General features: G+C 37.7%; 1 protein-coding gene across 1 annotated transcript; it reads right to left on the reverse strand.

The window, feature by feature from the left end:
* Window positions 1–615: 615 nt before the first annotated feature.
* LOC147464885 (uncharacterized) lies at window positions 616–2751 on the reverse strand. The gene is made up of 2 exons (XM_086510350.1): window positions 1533–2751; window positions 616–1450 (listed from the first exon to the last, which is right to left on the reverse strand). Exons 1-2 carry the CDS (start codon window positions 1915–1917, stop codon window positions 1422–1424), a joined length of 414 nt encoding a protein of 137 aa, XP_086366476.1. The 5' UTR covers window positions 1918–2751; the 3' UTR covers window positions 616–1421.
* Window positions 2752–16303: the final 13552 nt, after the last annotated feature.

Consider the following 16303-nt stretch of genomic DNA (forward strand, 5'->3'; position numbering starts at 1 on the left):
TTATAATCTCGGTAAATAGACGTACAAGAGAGGAAGGGGCAAGAGCTGAGGAGTTCAAACAGGCTCGCGTTAACGAAATGACGCAGCGCTACAATCAGACTGAAGAAGAGGTTTGAAATATACAAGAAGCAATAAATCAATATTATGAGGACGCCACAGAAGTAGAGGAATGGGCACACGTCAACGGCAAGAGCAAGAACAGAGGGAAGTTTCACAAGTGCAAGATGCATGGGAAGCCATGGAAGAGGCCCATGATTTTGAATGACGCAAAAGGATGCCCAAGACCAACGTCCCCAGAGACAGAAGTAGCAGCAACAACTGGGGAGAGGGCAGGGGACCAGTGGTAGCAACAACCGGGGGAGAGGGCAGGGGACCAGTGGCAACAACCGGGGGAGAGAACAGGGGACCAGTGGCACAAATTGGGGGAGAGGACAGGGGAACAGTAGCTGGGAAAGGGATCAATAACTTGTATACATCTTGAAGCTCATTGCGTGCACAAGGTATGTGACCTAGTTTCCGATGGAAGCAATTAAGTGAAGTATATTTGAGAGTGACTCCTTGCACAATGTTGCTTTCTCCTTGCATCTTGGAATCTGAAAAGAAGAAAAAGTTAGATTCTATGTCTTAATGTATTAAAGACAATCAAAATTCATCCATTTAGTAAGCACCTTTCTGTTGTTGAGACTGAATGCATACAATTCTGGCAAAAGTGGAAGTCCTTCACATGTAAGATCTAGCCTGAGCTATGCAAGAGTTGTGCTTGACATTGTCTCCCCATCATAGTAAGTAGGCTGTCTCAAAAGTAGAGCTCCATTGATAAAGGTTTGTTCTCAAGGCTAGACTCTGTATCTTGGTCGAGTGGAATAAGCTACCCACTAAGAAGATGATATCTAAAATAGTAAAACGACACTATGAAATCTTGAGAGCTTATAATGAACTTGCAAATTATGGACTTCTTTTGCAAAATACAGATTTTTCCCTGTGATTGTTTCCTATTCCAATTATCATCTAAAAAGTCTAAACAACTCTCAGACTTGCAAATGAACATTGTCGCGGTAGTTCTTATTTGCTCATTGAATAAGAAATCTACAAACACTTCAAGAGGCATAAATAGTGTGAGCCGAACTATTTTTGTGGCAATTGAATACTTGAGGGACTTTTGTATATCTTGAAACAACTTATTCCTAAAGCTTTCACTAGTTTGCGAAGCTGGCAAAGACCAATCCTTGCTGTCAAAGGATGGAAGTGACAAAGGAGCTACACGACCCCAACCAATGGAAGTTCTTGGTTCCAAATATGACATATCATAAAAGAATGTTCCAATTATCTACAAGTTCCTTGTGTTGTCTTCCTCGGTACATTTGCTCACCAATAAATGCATGGAGAGCATAAAAAATCCCAAGTATGCTCTCAACTGGTTGTCAATCTGTCATATTCGATGGATAAATATCTGAAACATACAAAAGATGATATGCACCACTTAACCTTCGAATATAATCATGCACTAAGTGAGATGCTCAAACTTAACTTACAGTTGGGTCGATGCCGTGGAAAACTTGGAGGAGATGTTTGCAACCTTAAGTCTACATGCTGGAAAGCATGTTGTATGAGGACCTCTTTCACCCGCTTGCTTTGTGTACACACTTTAAACTCTTTAACTTGTCCCTTGAAAGCCTCCATGAAATCATTGTGTTTCCTCCTCCTAGTTTGCAGTAGAACCCAGCTTCTGATAGTTATTCGTGATGGTATCCATGCCTTATCATCTATAGTATAACTGTTAAAAATGCTAACAGAGTCAATGGTAGTGCTAGGCCTTCGAGAAGTAGTCATGGTGTGCACTAGAATACACAGAAAGGTTAGCGCAAATATGAAAAAAGGAAGAAGTTTTGAGAGGGAAGTAGAGCTACTCAAAGTCATATTTGGGCAGTAACATAGATACTAGATAGAGTCTTCAATGAAAGTTCTGAAATTCATTGGTACAGAGTTAGTACGACTTATGGCATTTATGCCTTGAAAGCGTGAAATTAAGCAATTTGATGAACAAAAATAATATTTTCTCCCTTTTTCTAAAAGAGCTTGGCTCCAAAATGTCAATTTTCAACGTAACGTTAGCCTCTTCCTCATTGGTCGAGCGCCAGTCTCTCTCTAGAACTGAAAGGCCCAAAAGTGAGTCCAACTTCTCCTAATGTGGGGCAGGGACCACCACACCCCCCACTAGGTCGGTGGTCCCCTGTCCCCAATCGTACCTAGCTAGGTATGCAGTGCCTCCCTCGCAAAAGCTAATGATGTTGAGGTAAGTCACAATGTGGGAATTATTGTGAGAATTTTCCAAAACTTTTTGTGCATCACAGTGACATCACCCTGTGCTACTTTCGGCATCACATTGCCTTCCGTTCGTTAACCCTGAGTAGCGCTAGTAGCTATCAGCTTGTGCCCCCTTCCTCTACAGGCCTCATTACCCTTGGCTACTCAGTGTTGCCCTTCAACCGGCCTATTGATGTCACCTACCGTCATGATCACCGCCTTATTTTGAAGCGCTCATCACGAATCATGATATGCTAATTGTAAAGCTTCCTCTTGATTAATTGCAAAAAAAAAATCAAGCTCCCTTTCCCACGTCAATCGAGTCTTGGCCCCACTTGTAATCAACTCCAAGCTACTTAGAGTTGTTTGATAGGCTGCCGCTCAAATCCATCCATGGCCATTCGTTCTCAGGTTGCTATAGAAAAGAAATTCACCCTACTTGTTGTATATCCCTCTTATGCCTTGACGGAAAGCCCAATCTTATGCAAGCCCATTATTTTATATTTTATTTTCTAAACATTATCCTAATTGATAAAGCACTTATTAGCTTTGTGCACCTTGTACCACATTCTCCTATGTATGCTTTTCTATTAGGAGATGACATTGTAATCAAGTACCTCTGAGAACTAGACACTACCGTATCTATGAACAGTAAGACCTTTCTCGTGATCACAATCACGTGCATGATGATCGTTCAACCCTTTTTTTTGACATGCCTATCAAGGAATTTGAAGTGTGCACTCACTACTAGATGAGTATCCACCCTTGGAGTTTAGAATAGATTAGCAATTCGAGCTTGGAAAAGGATGACTTATGTGAACTTTTTACTATATTTGAATTTGGCAAGATTACCTTACCAAGAATTGCAAGTAAAATGAGGTTTTAGCATGTAAGTTCCCGTTATAATTTAACTCCTTAGCTCAAAGTGCATAATAGTGTATGGAAATGGGAATTAAAATTTTGCCAGAACAATGTGTGTGTGTGTGTGTGTGTGTGTGTGTGTGTGTGTGTGTGTGTGTGTGTGTGTGTGTGTGTGTGTGTTCCCACCCAAACCCATGCACACTCACTCTATGTGACAGTAGACCCATAGAGTGGGGCCTACTGCCTCATCAAAGAGATGATGTTGTTTGTGTTGGCTTTAATCCCAAGCCAATCATTTGTATTAAGTGATTGAATAATGGTATTCATTATTTTAGGTTTTAGAAACCCATTATGTATAAACTTGTTAATTAATTTAGAAATCTCTTCAAAAGCTGTGAAAGAATCGCTAGAGGGGATAATATTAGGTAGATAATTCCTAAACAAGTATTAATCGCATTCTTGTATAGGCGATTACTTTTTTCTTTAAAAAATTCAATGGTAGTGAATTGAAATTTATCTCTTTTCCAACTGCATCTTGTTGAAAATTCTCCTGTAAATGGTTCTAGTAACAAAAATTCTAATGTTAGATAAGTTTTACTAGTTGTGAAAGGTTCTCCATTTAGTAAAATACTTGTGTCAGCTATTTCTTCTCTTTTAAGTACATCTAATGGATAGATGTCTAAGAGTTGTCCTTTGAAAGAATTATTATTTAAGCTAAGAACATCATCCATATATCTAATTGTATGGATAAATTATGTGAGTTTTTTCTGTGTTTAGAGTTATGTAATTGTCTAATGTACCATTTGTATTCAAAATACACTAAGTAGAAATTGCAAAGTACAAGTGAACAAGAGAAACCCATAGGAATCCCATTTTGTTGTTTAAAACAATTTGTATTGAGCTCTATAAAGCTATTGTTGAGAAGCCAATGGAGGTGAGTTATTAATTTCATTTGATTAAAGTGAAGAGGGGCATTGTGCATATGTTTTTTGACCCATGTTGGTTCCTTTATAAAGGGAAATCGCCAGGTAATGTTTCTTATCCCTATTTTTAAAGGCGAGATCAATCAAGTCTTCTAAAACATAGAGTAAACCATCTTCTAAAACATAGAGTAAACCATTATGTCCAAAAATAGGAATGTTTTTGTAGCATTGTGTAATGTCTGCCGTAAAGACATGTGTAATGTGATATGGGAGGTTTAAAAATAGTTCGTTACTTTTCTTAATTATCCAAAATGGATTGTAATTTATTCCAAGAAACTCGCGAGTGGTGTTTTGTTTTGTTGCACAGTGGAGTTCTAGTTCCATTAGAATTAAATTAAGACACTTGGTCAAGCAATCTGTAATTTTTGTATAGATTCCATTAGAGGCATCTGAGATCCATCTAAATTTATGTTTATGTGCTTTGTAAGTGGTAAAAAGCACAGGTAGTTTTTTGCTATCCGGATTGTAACCTAAATCTTGAAGTTGAGAAAACAGGAGATTCCCGGTATCAATTGGGTTAAGAGTAGAAATGGACTAGTTGTTTGCAAATAATTGTAGTTGTATTTCTAGTCTTGTCTAGTCCCACACTAAAGAATTTTGATGCTAGATTTTTTATATTTGTAAGTATATCTTGAGTATACCAGGTGGTGTCCATACTGATCCACTGTGGGTTCATGTTTACTATTTTGTTTGAAAAAATGTGAAAAAGAAGTTAAGAAAGAGTGTGGATCACTCCTGACCCCAGTTGGAGTTTATTAACCAAGTCGGTTAAACAATTAAGAAGGGCAAAAAAAGCTAAGTGAGGGTTAAGTGGAGGGAGGGGAATATGGTTTAATCCTTTGTTCAGCAAGGTAAGGATCTCATGATCCTTGCAAATGTCTAAGTTTGAGGTAAAAATGTGTGAGCCATATTTATCAAATTGTGAAACAAACTCTGTATGAGTAGAACAATGACAAGTAGGAGTGATGTGTAATCTCAAAAAGTCAATATTGTAAAACCATTTTTTTAGTGGAAATGTGTATTTCCATCCAAATATAACTGAATAACACCTGTCAACCTGTCAAGGAATTATAGACAATGGGTCAATCAAAGCCTATAGACAATAAATATCCAAAGCCAACGTCCCGGTCCACCCACTTGCCTGGGAGGGCCTGGTGTTTAGGGGTGTGTGTAGCTATTTTAATTTTTAATAAATACACACCAAGGAACAAGATGTTAAAAAGATGATTGGCTTTAGATGACTAGGCAAAGATTTGTACAGAAATAACTCAGTCTTTGATTCATAAATGTACAGCATAATAAGAATGAGGTATCATTCCAAATGAGTTCATACAAAGGTATTGAAACTATCCCAGTTGAATCATCAAGTGTTTTCAAAGTCGGACTGTAGCAAGCTAAACCATTTTAAGTCAAGATAGAATTCTCACATGCATCCATATAGTCAAGACAACAGATATGTTGGACTTGGCTACGTATGGTAGGCTTCAAAGAACCTATCAGTTGTTATCCATGTCAAACTTAAAAATTATTAGATAACTATTGTCCTAAATATTAAAGTAACCAAATCACAAGTAATTTCCATATTTTGAGTACTCCTATCAAAATTGTATCAAAGATTTATACCCTGTCAAAGCATCCCTGAGTAAAACCAAAAATATGTAAGCACAACTTCGAAGTGTTTAGAGAAGCTTTGCAATGTAACTATACTCTTACTGTATGGATCAAAGTTGAGCCCTTCAACTAGTAAAAAAACCTACAACACCATATTAGAGAGTTTGAGACTTTAGAGACAATTTGAGAATTACTAATGTCTTGAAGATTTGACCACATGGACAAATCTCAAACTATTTTCCAAGACCAAATCCTTTCACAAGGTAGTGCTTGAAAAGTTCTTCTAAGCCATGCTCTCAAAACTTTGGCTAAGATTTGACCATGTGGTCAAATCTTAGGCTCTTTTTAAAAGTGGGAATTGGGAGATTCAATTACCAGCAGTATTATAACCTTCAAACAAGAAGTAGAGACCAAAATAATTTAGGGTGCAGCCAGGCAAGCTCAACAATCTGTTATTACGAGCCACAAAACCCCAATTTTCCAAAAAAAATCCATAATGGAATTCCTCCAAGGCTCAGCAACAAAATAGTAATATAGCTTTAATTAGGTAGAGCTAGAGAATAATGCTAGAATTAAAAAAGCATGTAGTGGTCTACAAAGCAGGCCAGCATGACAAAATCCAATAAGGTCAGCAAAATAGAAGTGAAAAGATCTTGCTAAGTTAGCATGACATTGATCAAAGCTAGAATCAACTAGCATTATTACTAGACCATATTTAGGCCAGATATCAAGAACTAGAAGTTACTAAGTAATCCAGTAGTCTGTAGGTATGCACATTCATCAGCACTACACATAATATCATAAGGAATTTCCTTTGAAATTAAAGTACTAGCTGAACAATCAGTCCAGAGAAGTACCAGCCAGACATCCCCAAGCAAAATTCAATCTATTCCTTACCCTTATGATTAACACGCCTACAATCATCAGGTGTTTTATCACACATCCCTGTTTATAAGACCAGTACTTGGCATGTGTCAACATCAGCATGAGCTAGGAATCTTTATTCATGAGGCAAGCAAAATTTTAGATTAAAATGACCAGATTAAAGGCAATCAACGAAGAACCAAAAGCCAAATATTAATCCAGTATTCAGCAACATGCTGTATGTCAGATTTTTTGCAAGTCAAGGCCACCAAGCTCCCCATGTTACAACATCATAACCTCCTCAGGTAGCATGTTATGCCAATTCTCAGGTAGAAAAACCAATTTTCCATAAGTTTTCATGATAGGCAACCAAAACTACTACAGAGATTGCATAGATTAGATTAATAAATTCTCAAGCTCAGTAAAGTGAGCAGGATTGGAGTCCAGCAAAACCAGCTATTAGCTTTTTCTAGTAAGGGGACCAGTAGAAATCAGAAAAAATGCTTCTTAGTTTGTGTCCAAGCTTAGATTAGTTATCAACTTTTCTCAAAAAGGTCTCCAACACAAAACAAGGCCAGAGTTTAGCTATAAAAGACCAGTGTTAGGAACTAGTCTCACCATTTTTTTATGCCCAAGTCTTTCCCATTATAGGAATAAAGAGTAGGAATGTAGGATTTTAAGACCAGTACTTGGCATGTGTCAACATCAGCATGAGCTAGGCACCTTTATTCATGAGAGTCAAGCAAAATTTATGATTAAAAGGACCAGATTAAAGGCAATCATCCAGGAACCAAAAGCCAAACATTAATCCAGTATTCAACAACTTGTTGTATGTCAAGTCTTTTTGCAAGCCAAGGCCACCAGGCTCCCCCATGTTATAATCATCATAACCTACTTAGCATGTTAAGCCAATTCTCAGGTAGTAGGTCCAATTTTCCATAAGTATCCATGATAGGCAACCAAAACTGAGATAATGCACCCAACAGGGACAGAGATTTTCAATGCACTTAGCACCCAACAAGGACAGAGATTTTCAAAAAAACTAAGATTATGAGTGAAATGTAGAACCTGTGAAGTAGAAGCAATCCAAAAAAATCTCTAGAGTGCCCCAGGAAAGCCAAGCACATTTCCAATGTTTTCTTACTCTCCTTTTCCCCATTTTTAAAAGTATCATACAACCAAGTCGACCATATTTGGGTTTTTGTTGGGGATAGTAAAGCAGAACCCGTTGCCTATATCCTAAATAATAATCGCTTTTCCTGTATACTAAAAGGCAAAAGGCAGAAAAATGCCAAGTCTAAGTGAAGGGAGAAGAGCCCCTCACATTTATATAGAGTCAGTGGAAGGGTATGTGGCAGCAAAGAAGCACGTCTGCCTAAAATATGACAGGTATGGCCATTCCATGCAGGCTCACCACTACGAGCAATCCCATCAAGATTGTGTGCAACGCTAAAGAGGAGGGGTTATCATGCAAAGGATGAGCTACATGCCGCGCCAAGCCACCAACATCATCAGAAAGGGAAGCTTCAGTCATGAATCCTCTTGAGTGAAAAGGGTGGAAGAAATTTGTGGCTACAGATATCAAAAAAATCTCGCATCGGTTTATGCCAGGAAGAGCCAAAATGGGAAGGGGGTTAACCATTTCTTTTCTAAGGGTTCAATCCACAAGGGATTGCTCCCACTGAGATTAGCTTTTAGTGGTACTCATTCAACCATGCTAACCAAGATAGCATAGTAATCCGGTAACAAGGAATCAAATCTCAATTCAGTGATTTCATACTCAAGGTGGACAATTTTATGCTAAGAGTAGGCTACTTGTAATCATGTAGCAATAGTGTCAAAGGCTTAGTCAACTGCCATAAGTGTATGAGTATGTGTGTGTTGGGTAAAGTATTGGCTACATACATAGTTTGGGTAGCAATATCAATAGGTTGAGTGAGTGTAACTAGAAATATCTATCATGGTCAGATGTTGTGACCAAGTGTGTGTGTGTGTGTGTGTGTGTGTAAGAGAGAGAGAGAGAGAGAGAGAGAGAGAGAGAGAGAGAGAGAGAAGAAGAAGAAGAAGAAGAAGAAGAGGAAGAGAAGATGACTTCTACGATCATAGGAACACCTGTTAATTTATCTATTGTAATCTCTTGATTATCATAATCAACCCTTCCACTATTACTCTCACAATCTCTCACAATGAAAGACCCGTGTCTTCTTGGAATACTCACAAATTACCTTGACAACATGTTGTGGTGTGTGTGTGTGTGTGTGTGTGTGTGTGTGTGTGTGTGTGTGTGTGTGTGTGTGTGTGTGAGAGAGAGAGAGAGAGAGAGAGAGAGAGAGAGAGAGAGAAGAAGAAGAAGAAGAACAACAAGAAGAAGATGACTTCTACCATCATAGGAACGATCCAAGTGACCTCAAACATCTATCTAACGAGTCTTGAACTCAAGACATATTGTTCAAGAGGAAACTCGAATAACCAATCCACCACACTTGAGTGTGTGTGTGTGTGTGTGTGTGTGTGTGTGTGTGTGTGCGTGCGCGCGCGCGCGCGCGTGTGTGTGTGTGTGTGTGTGTGTGTGTGTGTGTGTGTGTGTGTGTGTGTGTGTGTGTGTTTGGTTATGTTTGAACATCCCCTCATAAATGGACTATACTTCAACAATTGTATTAAATAAGTCAGTAAATAAAAACACATTACATTATTAAAAAAAAGGTGTTTAAACCATTTTTGTACAAACACATGTTCGAATTGTATTAGATACAATAGACTACAATTTGTATCAACTACCAATCCTATTGACTTCAACCTTTGACTTTTTGTTTTATCTTTACAATACGTTATATCCAATATCACTACGTTATGTGAGAGATGTGTATGTGTTCATCCTTCGGGAAGAGCCTCCACTATTCCTACTAGTGAAAGAATCAATTGCTATTTGCATCCATACAAAAACATTTTATTAGAATTGGTTACGTTTATGCATAATGTATGTGTCGACATTGGAACCATTTGTTATCAACACCACAACACTAGACTAAACCTATAGCCTACCTTAAGGACTATCAATTAGTGAAACATGAAGTACTATAATGCATGTGGATTCAACCAATTCTCCAAAGAAAATAACCAGGTGTTTGCAATCAAATACGATGATATGCAATAGAAGTATAGAGAAATATATGAAAGCCTATCAAAATTGAGCTACTATTTGTCAAATAACATGAGTATTTTTAAAAAGAACCATCCTTCTTGATATCCTCTGCAAAGAGTTTGTGACAACCTTGTGTTGGGTATGCAAGCCCGAGTTTCACTGGCATCTGTCTGTGGGAACACCCTCATAGTGCATTCAGATGTAGGCCACCGGTTCAGTTGCAAGTCAAGTCTTGCATGACACACTTTTTCTTTATATACAATGTGAGGCTTTTACATTAAAACACAATATGAACAGTAGCGTGAGTTTTTTCTTTGCAAATTTGTACCAAGCGCTCTCTTTCTCTTTTGCTCTCTCTGCACCATATCACTTGTCCATGTGTCCATAGCAAAAGCACCCAACACATGGTATCAGAGCTTTGGCTCAAACCTCGGTGCTCGACAAGCAACGCGTGGGACGGGCCACTTTGCAGAAGGGGGAACCATCATGACGACCTGCAGCAAATCATCCATAGTCCACATCATGTTGTTCGCCTTGGCCTAAGCAGCAAATCTCGACACCTTATCATCTGCTCATTCGGTCTCTAAAGCACGCTACAATCAGACGAAGCCATCCCGCGCTATTTCGGCCATTGCAGAAAGCTGCAAGTTTAATCTGTTTTTGTTTAATTTACTCAGTAAAAGGATTTTTTTTTGTTAATCTCCTCTTGGCCCTCATTCACACCTCGCAAGAGCTGCCACATCTTTCGATGCTCGGTCGTAACAGATAGACAAGGTTTTGTAGGTAGATTTTTTATGGAGGATCAATTCAGCTTTATTGTGGATGCAATTTCTGTAGGTTTTCAACCTCCTATCGGACAACAAACAAAAATATAATCACCAGTTTGGTACTCAAGAGCTTATTGATTTGGTTGTGCACAGATCCAGTGATATGCTCAAAAACAATTCGAAATTCTATTAACCGCCCACGATCATTATTTGCAAGCATAGCAAACAGGACCAAGCTATCACTGACATATCGAATATGGCTTCAAAGGTGGATAAATTCAACGGAACCGGTTTCCACACTTGGCAAATCAAAGTTAAAGGCTATTTGATGCGGAAAAACCTATGGAACGTGGTCAAGCCTCTCGCAACCGACGAATCTGGCACATCTGCTGCAGTTATAAAGGCATTATCTACTGAGCTACAGAGGAAAGACGAATAAGATTTTGGTATCATTCTAACTTCCTTAGAAGACGACTTTATTCATTATTTGGACGATGTTGATTTTTCAAGTGCTGCCTCGATAGAATATAGAAGCTTTTCGGTGCCAAAGCTAAGTATTCCAAAATGAGTTTAAAAATGGAATTATATTCTATTCGCATGTGTGAAGATGAAAATATTGCAGCTTTAGCTAATAGACTAAAGAGCATCAAAACACAGCTGGTTTATGTTGAAGCCCGTGCCACATGAAGACCTTATAGCCATTTTTCAGAATAGTCTCCCTGCAGAATTTCGTCAAATTGTCACTATTTTGAAGGAGAAGAATCCTCTGCCTTCTTTGGATAGTATTGTTAACTCCTTACAGGAAGAAGAGAAACAAGTACCACGAATCAGCTCTTTCGTACCAACTGCATATGTAGCCCGTGGTTGCACTTCAATTGCCAATTCTACCAAGTCTACTACCAGCACTAGATCTTGTGCTATATATGGACGCAACAATCATCAAACCAAGGATTTTTTTAGCAAAAATCCTTGCACCCATTGTGGAAAGACTAATCATCCGTTGGACAAATGCTTTAAGAAGAACAAGCGACATATCAATATAGTTGAAGGTGATGAAGACGATGCAGCACCAATGCTTTTCATATAAAGTGATGTCCTGTAGTTTGTTTTGAGTCTTTCTTTATGTTTCTGTTATGTCAGTTATTTTTTCAATAATTGTATGGGTTATAGAGACTGCCATAAAATAAAATGGTAAGACCACCCTTTGTTGTTTGGTCAAGTTCTGGTATGTCTCACTTTGATGGTTGTTTGAGGGAAGTACACACACACCCCTATGCTATAGTCAAGGGGGGGACTTCTACTCATGGTTCCAAGTGAATGAACTCTGCCATGGTCTGCCTGTCTCGAGTCCATTGTCAGTGGTTTGGGCTTGGGGGGGGGGGGGGGGTTGTTGGGTAAGCAAGCCCAAGTTTCAGTGGCATCTGTCTCTGGGAACACCCTCATAGTGCATTCAGTTGTAGGCCACCGGTTCAGTTGCAAGTCAAGTCTTGCATGACACACTTTTTCTTTATATACAATGTAAGCTTTTACACTAAAACACAATATAAACAGTAGCGTGAGTTTTTTCTTTGCAAAGATGTACCGAGCGCTCTCTTTCTCTCTCGCTCTCTCTGCACCATATCACCTCGCCATGTCTCCATATCAAAAGCACCCAACATCTTGATGTCTATGTTTATATAGAGGAGTTTCAAGACATAGTTGACCTAGAACATTGTATTTATGCATATATCAAACAACAAGCTCTTTAGATAGTATCTTTTAAAAAAATGTTATCCTTCCAATTGGAGCTCCTTTCTCTTTAGAGAGACTGATGTTTTCCATCTAAGAAATGATTTCTAAATGAACTAAGGAACCATACAATTAATCTTAATCAAAATTGTGTAGCATTTTATCTATAATGTGGACATTTTTTCAAAAAATATAGCCCATGACATCGCTCTAAAGACCCCTTGATAGGAGGATTAAGGCCTTTCAAGCACAAAACAAGTATTCTATGTAAAAAAATTCCACCGCATGATGTATCAAACATCAAGTTCCTTCCAATGTCTCCCATCAAACAATGTTTTGTGTATGGAGAATAAGAAATTAATATATGACAGAAGCTGTCAACACTATATTAAGTTGATGTATTAAATACTTTACTGTCATAAGAAGACCAAATTGCAATCTTATTTGCTAGTGATTGCTACTATACCTTATGTCACCTCACTATATGTCTTGTCATTATGCATAGACTACCATATTAGGGACCTGTCATTGAGACACACACTCTTATATTAAGGGAAACCCTTATTAAATTCAAGAAAAAATGCACTAAACTGCATGCAAGTTATGCTAATTTAAATCAAACATCATATGTAATGTGGAATCAGCTTCTATAATTGCTAATTCCTTAAAATCCTCCATGAGAGGCTCATAGCAAAAAAAACTTAATGATAATCAAGATGTTATATCCATTCCATATCAAATTTAACAATCAAAATTGAGTATGATACCTATATTATATTGTCATAACATAAATAGCCACTTTGGGAGGCAATGATATTCTATTTTGTATCTCATCATTTAGAAGAGCTTGAAGCAAGGCAAAGCTTACAATTCTGAGTCCAATATTGTTCAAACCTTCAATGGTAGCTTAGACCTATGTCTAGGGATTTTGGGAGGAATTTTTAAGTTTATTTGTTTGTACTCACAAACGATAGTGTATTATCTAATAGATACATAAGGAAGGAAGAACTCAATAAATATCACCATGCTTGGCATTACTTATAATTCTCATCTATTCTAGATGAGTGGTTAAATATTTCAATCGAATACAAATTGTGAAATCCATAATGCTCTTTGGAAAGGGGTGGATTTTGTTATCAGGAAATTAATCAAAATTTTACATTTTTAGAATCAATTGTGATAAAGCGTGCAATAGAATGGCCTAGCACTTTATTGGTTTATCCCAAAAAAACGGGATGGGAGCCTAGGTTCATATGCTTCATTAAAACACTTTTTGCAAATTCCAAGTCACAAGTGTAGTCAATATGTGGTTCACCTTAGTCGTGCTACTGCTACTAGGTAAGAACATCTCATCTTCTAGTAAGTTGGAGATGTCCTTCTTGCTACATACCAATGAAGGCACATCCCAACAGTTTTGAAAATTTTTGTAGTAGATCACTTAAGTACAAGATCCAAAGCCAACCATAACCATGTTTGTAAATAAATAAAAACCATTTCCAATGTGATGAAGTTGCAAAGAAGAAGAAGAAGAAGAAGAAGAAGAAGAGAAGCAAGGGGCAATTATAAAAACTTACATTAAGTGTGTGCACCCAAATGGTTGTAAATCTCTCATCTTGAGAAATACTACGAAGGGCGTTCGACTTGAGGGCCAAATCTTCCTTGAGGGGAACTACATCTCTCTCAGGTCATCCACAAACTCCAATTGTCATCTTTTTCATTCATTTAAAATGATCCTTCCTACGATGGATCTATTGGGAATGAAGTTTAGCATTTTTCCCTCCCCTTATGATGACATGATATGAGCCTTCACATGAGCTCACATGATGTAAATGAGTATTTATAGCTCCCATGATGACTCCATGAAGCCAAATTCTTAGGAGATACTTTTGAATGTTCATTTACATAATTTAAGGTGTATTGGAGATGTGCTACACACTTATACTATCTATGAGATGCCTAGCTCGGGGCTTTAATAAAGAGAGGCCCCCTTGTGCTCTCTTCATCTAATTCAAGAATCAAAAAGTTTAGTTTCCATTTATATTATCTTGTTATGTGTGATTATGTTGTCTTAATCACGAACGGTACTTCGCTTTTCTCTCTTTAATCTATCAAGTGGTATCAAAGCTACAAAAAAGTTATTATTTTGCTAACCCATTAAGGACCCACTTAAACTAGTATTATAATCCTTCTTTCTAATAGTTAGATGATCAGTTAAGTGTGCTTATGTTCTTGGGGTTTAGGCCCGGGGTTTAGGCCCGGGGTTTAGGCCCTTGAGCCACAATTCACATTGGCTAATTGGATATTGTTTAGGTAGTGGATTGATTCTCTAATCACTCCGTACACTTAGTTCTTCAATTTTGCCATTATCAAACAAGCCCCTTTTAATTACCTAGCCATATACACATTGTTATCCTTTGGGTTTATTTCTCAACAAATTTCATTGATTGATTGTGGTAATGGTTGATAGTGTGATTGCAATCATTGGCATTGGATTTCTTGCATTGCATCCAATGTCAAATTAACCTATAACACCATATTCTTGAATTTGGGAAATTTTCAATTCCCACTTTCAAAAAGAGCTTAAGATTATACCACATGGTTGAATCTTAGCCAAAGTTTTGAGAGCATGGCTTGGAATATCTTTTTAAGTACTACCTTGTGAAAGGATTTGGCGTTTAAAAAAACTTGAAATTTGTCCATATGGCCAAATCTTCAAGACATTGGTGATTTCCAAATTGACTCTAAAGTAACAAACTCTCTAATATGGTGTTCTATTTTCAACACTTTAAAAATTATCTTTCTTGATCTATGCCTACAATCAATTGTGTGCGCCTTTGCCTTTAGCTTCCAATTGATCCCTCCCAAGCTCCATTTGCACCTCATTTGATAGCTTCATTAGCCCTCTATAATCTCACTTTGAAAGTGTGTGTAAGCCCCTTCAAGGTTTTACATAAAATACTAAAAAAAGAGTTTCCTATCACATAAACCCACAAGGGGTCAAGTGGTTAGGTTGAATATTCTACTTTGGCAAGGTAAGTCATGGGATCGAGGATTCGAGTTTTTTGGAAAGGTAAGTTGAATGGACTTAAAATTGAACCTCAATTGAGTTGATAATCTCTAGCAAGACCACTAGCATAAGTATCCATTAGTATAATTTTTTGAAGTAAGGTTTCCATCCGAACATGGACTTCAATCGGGCCTATTCAAAATGTTAGGTTCAAAGGCTGCCTCTCCTGCAAGCATTCGGCAAAATCCTTGGTGCTTTACTACCAAGGAATCTTTCCTGCTCCTTTTGCGGTGCCATCCATTGTACAAGGGTACACTCCCACTATGCACACAATGTTATGCTCATTTTTGGGTAGTTCCCGTAGAGGAAGAATTGGAGTCATATCCAATCAAGAAGTCTGTTCCCACAGGAAAGAAAGCCACACACACCCATTGACTTCAAGGAAAAATTTTCCAAAGGGTATTATCTTCACTATTTATATACCAGAATCAAATCAAATGTTCACACCCAAGTTTTGTGATGACATGAATTGCGTGCCAATAGTAAGAGGATTAAATATTACCATCATGATGTCGACAAGATGTTCCTCATTAGCAATTTCATTGAGCACCTCTTATGATGTGTAAGACATGTTACCCATGACAAGTTTAAGGGGAGGAACTAATGAAAATCAAATAAACCAAACAAAGAATGAAGACAACACCAACAACAAGCAAAAAAGACAAGAAGAAGACCAAAGTGGACATTCAACCAACCAAAGAGTAGCTATGAACTTTTGAGGACCACATTGTAATTTCCCTCCATCTCGCTGAGTTGTACCATTTTAGAGCCTTGAAAAGCTTGATTTTTCATTAGTTTGAGGGGAGGTCTTATGCATATGAGTTGTTAGGGCCTATGATAATGATCCATCCTATGATAATGATCCATTAGACACCTATGAGCATGAACCATTTGGACACCTATTAATATGAGCCGCCTTGACATATGAGTTTCTCTTTTCATTATTCATAGTTTAAACCCCAAGGGAAGGATTGTT

Source organism: Adiantum capillus-veneris, chromosome 1 (genome assembly GCF_014529385.1).
Source record: "Adiantum capillus-veneris isolate H3 chromosome 1, ASM1452938v2, whole genome shotgun sequence".
Taxonomy (NCBI): domain Eukaryota; kingdom Viridiplantae; phylum Streptophyta; class Polypodiopsida; order Polypodiales; family Pteridaceae; genus Adiantum; species Adiantum capillus-veneris.